Source organism: Castor canadensis, chromosome 2 (genome assembly GCF_047511655.1).
Source record: "Castor canadensis chromosome 2, mCasCan1.hap1v2, whole genome shotgun sequence".
NCBI classification, from domain to species: domain Eukaryota; kingdom Metazoa; phylum Chordata; class Mammalia; order Rodentia; family Castoridae; genus Castor; species Castor canadensis.
In genome coordinates this window covers 142,218,824-142,231,612 of record NC_133387.1, presented here as the reverse complement: position 1 = coordinate 142,231,612, position 12,789 = coordinate 142,218,824, and the positions used below count along the sequence as shown (strand labels likewise).

At 39.1% G+C, this 12,789-nt stretch overlaps 1 protein-coding gene across 4 annotated transcripts in view; it reads left to right on the top strand.

Annotated features, from left to right (window-relative positions):
* Positions 1–12,789, top strand: part of Myo5a (myosin VA) — a 203,231-nt gene that overhangs the window by 144,250 nt on the left and 46,192 nt on the right. For all 4 annotated transcript variants that reach the window (XM_074065964.1, XM_074065965.1, XM_074065963.1 and 1 more), the window contains 5 exons: positions 824–972; positions 4,962–5,075; positions 8,994–9,137; positions 9,585–9,638; positions 11,883–12,110. In XM_074065964.1, the coding sequence (XP_073922065.1) occupies positions 824–972; positions 4,962–5,075; positions 8,994–9,137; positions 9,585–9,638; positions 11,883–12,110 (689 nt within the window). The remainder of the gene's footprint in view (positions 1–823; positions 973–4,961; positions 5,076–8,993; positions 9,138–9,584; positions 9,639–11,882; positions 12,111–12,789) is intronic.

Here is a 12,789-nt window from a genome sequence, read left to right as displayed (position 1 = left end):
TTATCTACAAAGTATGAGGATAAAAGCATAGTGGTAGGAAGCTTAATATTACAAAAGTGACTGGCTGGCTCATTGAGTTAAAATGTACAGCTGAGATTGTGACTTTTTTACTTTGTGTTATCTGCAGCCAGAAGTTAATCTCTATTCTCCAAACCACATCCTAGCTAAAAGCAAGCAATGCATGGGCAGCAGAGAAGGCAGAATGGGTGGGTAAATCAAAAAGGTAGGGTGCCTCAAGCAGCACATGGGAGATGGCTAAGAAGTAAATAACACATATGACCAGTTCTGAGCATTGTACCTGGTTAGAAATGGAGGAGTACTAGGACAGCATGGGAGTTCAGCATACTATAAAATTATAAGACAGAATCACAGGACTGAGATTAGCAGACAAACTCTGTAGAATAGGAAAGCCAAGTTCACTGAAGATCACTGTTCCCTTGAGAAACACCTCTGACTTTTTTTAAGTACTAATTTAGATGAAAGAATTTTATGAATAGCCTCAAATAGAATACCACTGGAATAAAAGTGTATTTATACTTTCGTTGCTAGAGGGTGCCTAGTGAAAGTTTCCCAAAAATGTGCTGCCTGGTAGGAGTAAGGCTATTGTACATGGAGGAACTCAGTAGATGTTATTATTATTATTAAGTTATTTCATTTGGCAGCCATATTTTTTTCTTTCCCTGCATGCACGGGATACTTTCACAGATCATAATGGTGCTAAAAGAATATACCATGCAGAGAACCTCACAGTCATTGCACCTGTTTACACTCTTTCATTCTTTGGATCCATCTGTGGTATGCATATGTCCCTTCTTTTTTTCAGAAACTATGGAGAAGAAGTTAGTAGAAGAAACAAAACAACTGGAGCTTGATCTGAATGATGAGAGGCTAAGATATCAGAACCTTCTGAATGAGTTCAGTCGTCTAGAGGAACGTTACGATGACCTCAAGGAGGAGATGACTCTTATGGTGGTGAGTCCAACACTTTGCTTTTTTTTTGAGACATGCTGTCCTCAAACTCATTATCCTCTACCTTTTCTCATTCTGAGTGGGATTACAGATGTGTACCACCATACCTGACCTTTTCTCTTTTTTTTGAGATGAGAAAGTTTGACATATACACAAGTAAAAAGAATAGTAGAATGAACTTTCATATGCTACATGTACCTGTCACCCAGTTCCAAAATGGTCAACTTCTACTGTCCCACCACCTCATTCAGTGAATTATAGTATTTGAAGCTAAATAATAAAACTTTATTCATAAGTACTTCAATTAGGTCAAACATTTTAAAGTTTGGACATAAAACTGTGTGAGTCAATACAGCAGGATTTTGTTTTATACATTGAATGTAAACTTTGCATATAAAGCAAATATTTACATAATTGAGTTCCTCTACTAGGTTTTATTATACTTTCTGAGATAAATTTCTGTAAAAAGAATATTCAGCCTCTATTTGTAATAAATCATATCTTATCTATTTCAAGGACTCTTTTGCCAGTATACTTTTTGAACTTGGAATAGTTCTACACCCTCGCTGTTCTACTCATCCTGGCATCAGGATGAGTAGAAGTTCCCTATCTTTCTTGCTCCCTACACATATCAGCATTAAAGGTAACCTGATGGTACAAGTGGCTAGAAATGCACTAAAATATGTCTTATAAAAAGCAAAATAACTTGGTATCTGCAGGGTAGAATACTTACTTCAAATTATATTTCCATCTAGATCTGTTTGAGAAAGCTTTTTAAATCATAATGTTCTCATCACCTTGCAGAAGAGAAAAATCTAGTCTAAAAAGAGATTTAAAAACCTAATATTAATTCCACATTAGATGATTGTTTCAAACCTCACTAATCTACCCTGATTTACATGTGACAAAGGGAAATTAGAAGTCGGAACTGTTAGCCTCATAGTTGACAAGTCAGAAAAACTCTTACTAAGCTTGTCTTCCTTGGTCTCCATGCCACATTTGACCCTATTGTAACCTTTCTCTTGAGTCCTTTTCCTCTCCTTCAGTGCTTATTTTCCCTAGAGTTCTACTCTTTGGAGTATTTTCATTTGCTCTATTTATTGGGTAACTATGCCAACATTTATGGTTAATCCATGTTTCAGTTATAGTTACAGCTAAACTTCTCAGGCCACTACTTACTTGGAATGTTAATAAGTAGCATCAAAAAAGAAATGACTTTGAGGTCAAATAAGTGTGCTAGTCAGCCAAGTTTAGCAGGCTTTTTTTCTACAGAATTTCTTAGATTCTTTAATAGTGTGTGCCTTGTAAATCTCAGAAAATAAGGCAAGAGCAGTGTGTGCCATATATGTATCACTGTCTGAGCACATTCTAGAGATGTATGTGAGATTATGGATCTCTAGTCAACAAGGTAGCCATCTCTCTAGAAAAGACCCTCTGGGAATGGCTGTTTTCCCACCACTTAACATGGCTACCACGCCTCTCCAAGCAAGTCTCTGCTCACTGTCCATTCTGTACCAAGCAGTACACCAAGGGTAGTTTGGATGCTTGATTTCTTATTTCTCAGACCTTGCTTCTCTTTGCTTTGTGGCCTGTGACTCACTCTCACTCCTCTTGTGTCACAAGATGGTCAAGGAAAGAGAAAAGGGAAAGGAAAAGACACAGGAAGGAAGAGCAGAGGTTCCTTGCTTCCTATGCAGTTCTTCATTAGGTCTCATTTCCTAGTTCCAGATATAATAAAGATTATAGTCTTAAAGAGAATATCGACCTAGAATTCAGTGAATACAAAATTTGACTGTATAACTTAGGACAACTAAAGTGTTAAGGGCACTATCTTATTTTAATGTTTAGAGTGAACTTCACAGCTACCAGGTCAGTATTTGTCTAATATTTTATTGACACTGTTCTACAAATGACCCCTCAGTGCTGCAAGCCAGAGCTAATGAAGCATTTTGTAATGACTAGATTCCTCAAATGGATGGAGGAAACGTTAAGGAGGGGAATTGATAGACTGTCTGAAAGGCTTTCCCTACTCTATGTGACACATGGGCCAAAGAACACTAGTGAAGTAATAGTGTTATTGATTACCAAGGTCTAGACTTATTGGCCATGGTATAAGAAGTGCTGTAGAATTTTTCTCCATGGATGTTCAGTTGCCAAGGGATTATGGAAGCAGAGGCAATGAGGAAAAGCCTAAACCAGGACACAAGAATTTCAAGGCAACAATGAGAGAATAATGTGGCAAAAGAATCTACCCTGTGAAGTGTTTAAAGGTAAATTAGTTCCAGAGTCAGGAGGGAATCCAATATGACAGCAGTGGGATAATTAATGTTGGTAGAAGGAATTATGGGAGAAAGGACAGATAAGGAATAGAAGAGGAGCAAGGTGCAGATCTTGAAGAAGAACATGATGATCAAGTCAAGTGTATGTCCTTATAACTGAATAACATGAACAGGCAAACAGAATCTAAAAGTCTGGAGAACTGACAGGTCACCAACAAAGAAGTTATTGGATTACTACAGATTCATAATGATCATAGCTTTTAATGTCAACTGAACACTTGTTATATGCCAGGCACTATGCTCATGTTTTTACTTGCATATTCATATTTCATCTTCATGTAAATCCTACTAGATTGGTACGTTATTATGTATCTTCCTAATGATAAAACTGAGACCTGCAGAAATTGGGTAAGGGATAAGTAAGTGCAGAGCTAGAATTTTTACCCACCTAGTTCTCTGCTGTTTCAGACCAAAAACACTTAAGTATTGCCCTATAACCGGAAGTCACATTAAATGACAAATAGAGCTAGGAGTATAGCTCAGCTCAGTGGTAGAGCACTTACTTGCCTACCACGTGCAAAGCTGTGGGTTGGAGCCCCAGCATTGCAAAAACTAAATAAAAAATGAAATGAAAGCAGATAGCAGTATTTCTTCTATTCATACCTAAGATATTCATTGTTTAATGATAAACACATGGGGGATAAGTAAGGATCTTACTGTTTTTCCCCCCAGTGCTGGAGATCGAACCCAGGGCCTCACGCATACTAGATGAACACTCTACCACTGGGGTAATCCCCATTCCTTGTCCATTTTTAATCAGCTTATTAAAACTCTTTGTCCTACTGTATATACAAACCCATATGCATTTTTTAATGACATGACCAGTTATTTAAAAAACTGTGAGTTATTAAACACTATTTCATACAACTGTGGATTTGGCTAGAAACTTCATGTAACAGACACCCTTCAGTAGAGTAAATTTCCCTTTGACTTTATGTCTGATGATCTCCCCATTAGTGTATATCTTTGCTTCTGGATAGGTTTAGAGTTTGTGGGGTTTCTCTTGAGTCTCCTCTATACATTGGATACAAGTTGGGTTGGCCTAGGGCTGTAATCTCATAACTTTTCTTTCTCCTGTAAGCTTTCTGAACACTGATTTCATAGATATCACGTTATAAAACTGTCACCTGTACTCCTTGAATTAATAACTGAGGGGTCTTCAGAGGACTCTTAGAGCAGCTTTCTTACCTTCTCTGTTTTGTCCATCCTTCTCTTCCCTGCCCACACCACCTTTTTTTAACCATTTATGCCCAACTGCCATGCAGTAAATGTTTATGCATATCTTTCAATATATTTCACAAATTCTCTGGTAAGTTTTATTTGATCAAACACTGAAATCCTTGCCTGGATGGAGCATGACACCTACCCTTCCTAGTGTGGCCAACCACTCAAGCTGAAAACCCAGATGGGACTCTGCTAATAATCTCAGGCAATTTTCATTTGGGCATTTGGTTTTTCAGCTGTTCCTGTATGCTGGCACACCTTTCTCTTTGAGTAAGAATTTGGTCAAGGCAGCATGGAGCCCTAGATCATTCAGGCATCAGTATAAGTCAGTGAGTAGGGGGGTTAGAACCAAGTCAAGGAGGATGCTGTCTTAATTATGCATAGTTTGATTATGTTGTATTAATTATACCTGGGTTATTTGCCTTGCAGAATGTGCCTAAGCCTGGACATAAGAGAACAGACTCCACCCACAGCAGTAATGAGTCTGAATATACCTTTTCCTCTGAAATTCCAGAAGCTGAAGACATTCCATCAAGGGCAGAGGTACATTTTAGACAACTTTCACTAAAAGTAGGATGTGGCCATGCTGCGTGGACAGAGAGTATTTCCAATAAGTGATTTATATGTGCTTAATTAACTGAGTATGTTCATATTCATTTTTGTTAATATACACTTTAATGTTTTTATTGGCTTTAGTGCTGGGATGAACCACAGGCTTTATGTGTGGTAAGTACATGCACTACCACTGATCGACATCCCAGCCCCACATTTTAATTCTTATTGTAATTTTGATGGCAATATTTTCCTTTCAGAATTCCCTTTTATACTTTGACATATTTTGCATATAGAAAATATAGGCTGTCAGGAATTTATTTCAGGCTGAATTAAATTTATATATATGAGTGTATTTAGTAGCCATTTGTCTTTGCATATTATAAATTTAGTGCTTGCCTGGGGAAGGCTTTTCACTGAGCAAGTCATCCTGTGAACAGTTCTTTGTGACTAAATCCATGAATCTGAAAAGTGGCTGGCTTTGGTCAGAGTACTGTCTTTACCAGGAATAAACTACAGTAACTACCCTACTCCAGACTGAGTCCACAACCTCAATCTCTCTGTGCCTCAATTTCTCCACCTGTGAAATGGGGAGGCTACTACTGTACCTCCCTAATAGTGATATTTGAAAATTAAATGAATTAAGGCTAGGTGTGGTGGAGATTGGAAAGCTCATGATTCAAGGTTAGCCTGGGCAAAAAGTTAAAAGGCCCTATTTCAGCAAACAGGCAGGTATAGTGGCTCACACCTGTGGTCCCAGTTATTCAGAAGGCCATAGGTAGGAGGATTGAGGTCCAGGCCACCCCTGACAAAAATGGGAAACCCTATCTGAAATAATAACCTAAAAAGGGCTGATACCATGGCTAATGCAAGGCCTTGAATTCAAACCCCAGTACATCCAGAAAAAAATTTTTTTTAGTTTATACCTATAAGACACTTAGAACAGCATCTGGTACATAGCAGGTGCTCAGTAAATAAATGTTTTTGTTCTAACAGACCTCTATTGATCATACTACAATTTGGACAGGGTGTGGTCAGGTGGCAGAAAGGTGGAAATCTATATACCTGGTAATAAAGCAAAGAGACTGATCATCAGAAAGGAAGATGGGCAGGAGAGAGGTACCAGACTATGACTGATGGCTGTGAATTTCTACTGCTAATTACTTAGGACTTCCCAGGCCTGCTTTTCTTCTTGCAGCTACCTTTACACTGGTCAGGTTTACAAACTGCTCCTTTAAGACTTCAGGGAAACTTTCAACTTATTTATATAATATTCCCAAGCAGCTCTTTTTATTTAAGACTCCTTTCAATTAAAATAGGGAGGAGTCCTTCAAACTTTATTGGAACAAAATTCTAACCTTGGTCATATGATAACAGCAAAACTTGATGTAAAAAAGAGAATTAAGGTTTCCTGGGTTTTGGCAAGCCTGGATTTGTGGTTCACCAGTCATGGTGGCTCACCTTTATGGTTCTGCCTAGAAAATTCACATGCCAGATCCACTTGTTTTGCAGCCCTCACACCCTTCCAGCAGCTTCAGGGCTGGAAGCACATTGCTTTTCCTCCCTCTCCTGGTATCCATAGACATTTATCCTAGTTCTACCCCTGTTCTCCAGCTTCCTCATAGCTGTCAAACCCAGGGAACGGCCACATTGACTCTCTCTGTTGCTGTTAAGAGGATTACAGAATGATTGCCAGGCATAGTGGTAACTGTGAATAAATTGTTAACTTTCTGATTTTCCTCAGATGAGAGATTGGTGTTATATTTTAGGTCCATTTCATAGCTCTATTCTCTCAGTAAAGTCCTGGGTGACAAAGTCCTTACTAAGGAAGGAAAGCAAAATAAAACCCCATAAACTTCTCTAAGCCAGATGGCCTAATAATGTTCCTTGTGGCTCATGTGGTAGAGAGAAGACAAGTGACATCTCTGTAGTTAGATGTGTCATTAGGGATAAGAATGGACACCATCCAGAGCACTTTTAAATAACTATCAATCTTTATGCCTCAAGTTATTTTACATTTGGCAAATGTTATCTTTTGTGTTCTGCCATCTTCCATTTTAATATTACTATCTATGGAATTTTGCTTTTATCTAGAAATCAACTAATTCTGAATATAGCACTAACTGATATCGAAAGATTTACTCCATCCCATCTTAGTAAGAAGATTCCTCTTAAAATGTCCACTCAAGACTCAGAGGAATGATTTCCAACTAATGACATTTTAGGTGATATGAACTAGTACATTCATTTGTAGAGTGAAAAGCTTCTAATTTTTTAAAGACTGAATAAAAATTTCAGGGACACATACAATTATGAATAAATGAACAAATATTTGGAATGTTTAAATTGTAAATATACTAAAGAGTATTGGCATGTTGTATAGAAATGAATTTTTTTGAGACAGTCTCACTATGTGACCCAGGCTGGCCTCAAACTTGCAATCTTTCTGCCTCAGTCTCTCAAGAGCTAGAATTATAGGTATGCACCACCACTCCTGACCATAGAAGTGAATTTTTCTATGAATGAAATTCCATAGTGATTTCATGTTGAGACAAGGTGTTAGCTCTGTTTGGGTAAGCCAGGACATACTTTTTCTTACTGATATATACTACAAACTTGACAGTAAGAAAAATGCCAACCATAATTAACTTGTGGAAAAATGATCTTGATAGTCTATAAATGTCTACTTCTTAATTCATTTGATTTTCCTTAAGTCTTTTTTAGAATTGGCATAATACTGAACTAAGCAATCCTCAGAATTCATTACACAGCAAAGGTATTTAATGAATACAAAATTCCCAGAAATGTAAAAATTATTCAGTATTAATAAAAAGTTAAAATACATAGGAATGCAAAATAAAATACAAATTAAAACAATATTGAAATACCACTTTTGTTCTATCAATTAAGGTAATTCTTATTTTTAAAAATCATTGCAGTCACTGCTATTGATGGAAGTGTAAATTGGTCCAATTTAACCGACTTAAAACTGTTCGTGTTTATGGACTGGAGGTGTGACTTGAGGGGTAGAATGCCTGCTTTGCAAGTGTGAAGCCCTGAGTTCAAACCCCAGTCATATCAAAAAAACAAATTGTTCATGTTTAGATATTTATGTACTTGGATGTTTATTTTCACAACATATCAGTAGCAAAAATTAGAAACAGCCTCAATTCCTGTCAATAAGGTAATAGGTAAGCAATGAATGATACACACTGTACAATTAAACATCTGATAAGGGAGAAGTAGTACTTTGTTTAATTTGCATTTCTCTAATTGTTAGCTAGGTTGGGCATGCGTTTTGAAATTTATTATACATTAACAATATAAGGAGCTTCACTGTGATAATTCTATATATGTGTGCAGTGTGCCTCAAACAAGTTCACCCCTCCATTGCATTCCCATTGCCCCTCTCCCTCTTTCTTTCATTTTTCTTCTTCATTTTTTTTTCTTTTTTTTTTTTGTGTGTGTGTGCTGGGGTTCAATCTCAGGGCTTTATGCTTGCTAAGCAGTTGTCCCACCAGCCCTCTCCTTCCTCTTTAAAACAGCATTTTGTGGATTTCATTATGCTGTATTCATATGTATATATGCGGTGTGCTTCCATCCTCTTCACCCCTCAGTTTCCTTTCCTTCCCTCTTCCCACTGATCCCTCCAAGACAGTCCCCCATAAACATTCATGGCCCATTATCATCATCTTAACCGTCGTCATCACCATCTTAGGCCTAGGTCTCACCAGTGAGGGAGAACATGTGATATTTGGCCTTGAGAAGTTGGCTTATCTCACCCAGTGAGCATGCTTTTTATGCGTATTCTTTGGATGTTTATATTTCTTCCATAAGTTTGGCTTTTCCTGTTAAGCTATTTTGTTTTCTCATTGGCTTCTCTTGACTCTTGTGATTTCTGGGAAATAGGAGCCAAGTGAGAAGAAGGTGCCTCTGGATATGTCCTTGTTCCTCAAACTCCAGAAGCGGGTCACAGAGCTGGAGCAGGAGAAGCAGATGATGCAGGATGAGCTGGACCACAAAGAGGAGCAGGTGCTCCGCAGCAAGGCAAAGGTTAGCAGTGCTTTCCTTCCCAGCTGCTGAGGCTGGGCCTGCTCTATGGCCTTTTTGGTAGCTTCCTCCTCCTATTCCTCCTTCTTTTCCTCCCTCTTCTCCTCTTCCTTGTTATTCCTTTTCCTCCTCCTCTTCCTCGTCCTCTTCTTTTTCTTCTTTTCTTCTCTTTGGTTTTCTGAGAGGGGATATTCCTCTGTAGCCCAGGCTGGCCTTAAACTCGTGATCATTTTCCTGCCTCAGACTCCCACCTGCTGAAACTACAGGTGTGAACCACCACTCCACCCTGCATTCTCTCTAATGAAAACTCGACCCAGAAGCACCTTAACCAAGCAGCATTTGGTTAAAGCAGTGAGGGCCAAACTTTCTTCACTGTTTTCTGAAGAACAAGTAAGAATTCTAAGAGTTAAAATGTGACAACTAATATATAAAATTTTTATTTTCCCCCAGGAAGAAGAAAGACCACAACTTAGAGGTGCAGAACTGGAATATGAGTCCCTCAAGGTAATGGGAATTTTCTACCCAAGACTTCAAATACCTTGTTTTGGCAAAAGACCTGCTGTGAGCCTGTCTTTTCCTCACTTAAGCCTTATTCAGGCAATACGTCTAGCTTGTGTTGTTCCCTTGTATGCATTCTATTTCGTATATTCTGGACTTCAGTCTGAACAGGAACAAGAGAGGTATCTGCCATTTGAGGCTACAGTAGTAAAAAGCATGGACTCTACAGTCAGGCTGCCTGGGTTCAAGTGCTCCATCTGCCACCATGAAAATCTGATGAGGGTATGAGGGGGCAAACCAGCAGCACAGAGGTAGCAATCTGTACTCCAGATCATCTCCCACAGGCCTCACATACATATAGACAAATAAAAATGTTCTCTGTATATGATTTTTTTTTTCTTTTTGGTAGTACTGGGGTTTGAACTCAGGGCCTTCACACTTGCTAAGCAGACACTTTACCACATGAGCCACATCCCCAACCCCTTCTCTGCAGTGTGAATGAAGCCCAGATTCACAAAGTATCAGATTAGTGGTTTTCAAAATCTAGTCCCTGGACCAGCAAGATCAATACCACATAGTAACTTGTTTGGAAATGCTAAATTTCAGGCCATACACTGCTAGACCTATTGAGTCAGAACATCTGGAGGTGCAACCCAGCTGTATGTGCTTTAACAAAAACTCTGGGTGGTTCTGATGTATGCTAAAGTTTGAGAAACACTGTATCAAAGCTTAGACATCAAAGTAAAGACATATCATGTGTTTTCTATTACATAAATGAGCTGTGCAAATCTAGTTACCAGTTGGTGAGAGATTGGGGATGGAAAGAAGCACTCATTTTCACAGAATACATTAATTCATGAAGGAAAGGGTTACATATTCTTAAACTAGAAAAAAAAGACTTGAAATAGTTTTGGTATAATTCATTGAAAGTGTTGCTGACAAGATTGCTTCTTTAGGAAGAAATGATAAAATATTTGATCTTGAGACACAAGTGTCACAACTTTCACTATCATAAGGTACCTTAGCTTTTCTAAGATAGACTTTTAAGAGTTGGCTGTTTTTTTAAAAAGTATTTATTTAGTGTTTTAGATGGTATTGGGGTTTGAGGTGTTTGCTAGGCAGGCACTTCACCACTTGAGCCACACCCCAGCCCTTTTTGCTTTGGTTATTTCTCACATAGGGTCTTATGTTTTTGCCTGGAGCTGGCCTGGGACTACAATCCTCCTACCTATGGCCTCCTACCTATGGCCTCCCACAGAGCTGGAATAATTGGCGTGCCTCACTCAGCTTATTTGTTGAGATGGAATCCCACTTTTTTGCCTGGGCTGTCCTCAAACTGTGGTTCTCCTGATCTGCACCTCCCTGGTAGCTAGGAGTATAAGCAAGAGCCACTGCGTCTGGCACATTTTAAAATGCCTCTCAACTTCAGTGTTTCCCAGTTGGTATCTTGTGACACTGTGATTTTGGTGTCAACTGCCATTTTATTCTGGGTTCTTTCCCATTGCTATTGTATGACCAGAGTGTGGAGAGGGCTAACCGGTAGCTTGAGAATGGCTGTGAAGGTACTGAGGGGGTGAAGGATGTATATGTCCATCTGGACAGCTAAAGGAAGAGGCATTCAGCCTCTCCTCCCACCTCCCAAGGTTCTGCCAGCCTCTTGTCACACAAGAAAGAAGTTAGAAAAATACATTATTTGTCACCAAAATAATAAAGGGAGTATTATCAGTTTAAATGATATGGTAGGTTTTTGTCATTATTTTAGAAACTGTAAGTTAAAAGCCTAAAATTTTCATGGTCTTTTCATTCTGCTTTACAAAAGAAAAAAGGGGACACTACTACAGATTTCAGGAGTTCACCCATTCATGCAAATACTCTTATCAGCCACATACTTGGATTTATCCTTATATTTACCTGCAAACAAAACCTGGCTCCTTAGGCCTGGTTAAGCCCACCTCCTTGAGACTGAGCAATCTCTCTAGGCCTGGGAACACTCCCTGACCAGACCAGAATAAATTTGACTGTGGAATTTGGGTTGATGATGCAAACCACCATCAGCCTTGCTCCGTTCCCACTTGATGTCTCACTTCCTCAACTTGCAGAGCAGACTTCCCAAGAGACCCTGGGAAGGCTTCACTAGGGGAGCTCAGAAGCCCTTTTCTAGCAGAATTCACTACAATCTTGGGAGAAGTTGAGTTTCCAGTGTTTAGTTGAGGATGACAGCAGTGATCTTTTCTTTATCTTCTCATTCAGCGTCAAGAACTAGAGTCAGAAAACAAAAAACTGAAAAATGAGCTAAATGAATTACGCAAAGCCCTCAGTGAGAAAAGTGCCCCAGAGGTGACCGCTCCAGGCGCACCTGCCTACCGTGTCCTCATGGAGCAGCTGACCTCTGTGAGTGAGGAGCTGGATGTTCGCAAGGAGGAAGTCCTCATCTTGAGGTCTCAGCTGGTGAGCCAAAAGGAAGCCATCCAACCCAAGGTAAGCACAAGCACATGCCTCAAGTGGGGTTTAGGGGCTGGCCCCATTTCTTCTTACCCTTTCCCTCCAATTTATACAGAAGCAAATACTTAAGAGTAATTGCAGGAAGCAAGTGGAATCACAAGTGCAAATGGTTATCCAAGTTTCATCTCTCAGGAGCAAAGACCTTTAAAAATTAACCTTTTTGTACTAATTTGACTACGTATTTTTTGTTGTTGGTGGTACTGGGGATTGAACTTACAACCTTGTGCTCACTAGATAAGCACTCTACCACTTGATCCATACCCACAATTTAGCACAGTAAATTGTGATCTAACGTAAAATTGTTTTAAATACAAAAATCTTCAAGTGTCTTGCTGTGAAGAGGCATTAAATGTGACTTTAAAATTACTTGTTGAAAGTAGCCTATTTAACTGGAAAGGTAGCATTTGAAAAGGTTATAAATCAGATGAGTTACTGGAAGTTACATGGAGATGACTTCCTCCATTCAGGGAATTCTATTTAACATGAGGAGCTGTCCTGCCTGGGAGGGGCTGTGCTTAGGGATACACTAGAAAGCACCCAACATTGAGCATATTGGTGGCCTTCAAAGGCCTTCCCTGCCAGATCAGCTGAGGCCCTGTGCCGCCAGGTACTGATAACATATGGGCTTTGTCATTTGTCATCAAAGGGAACGTGA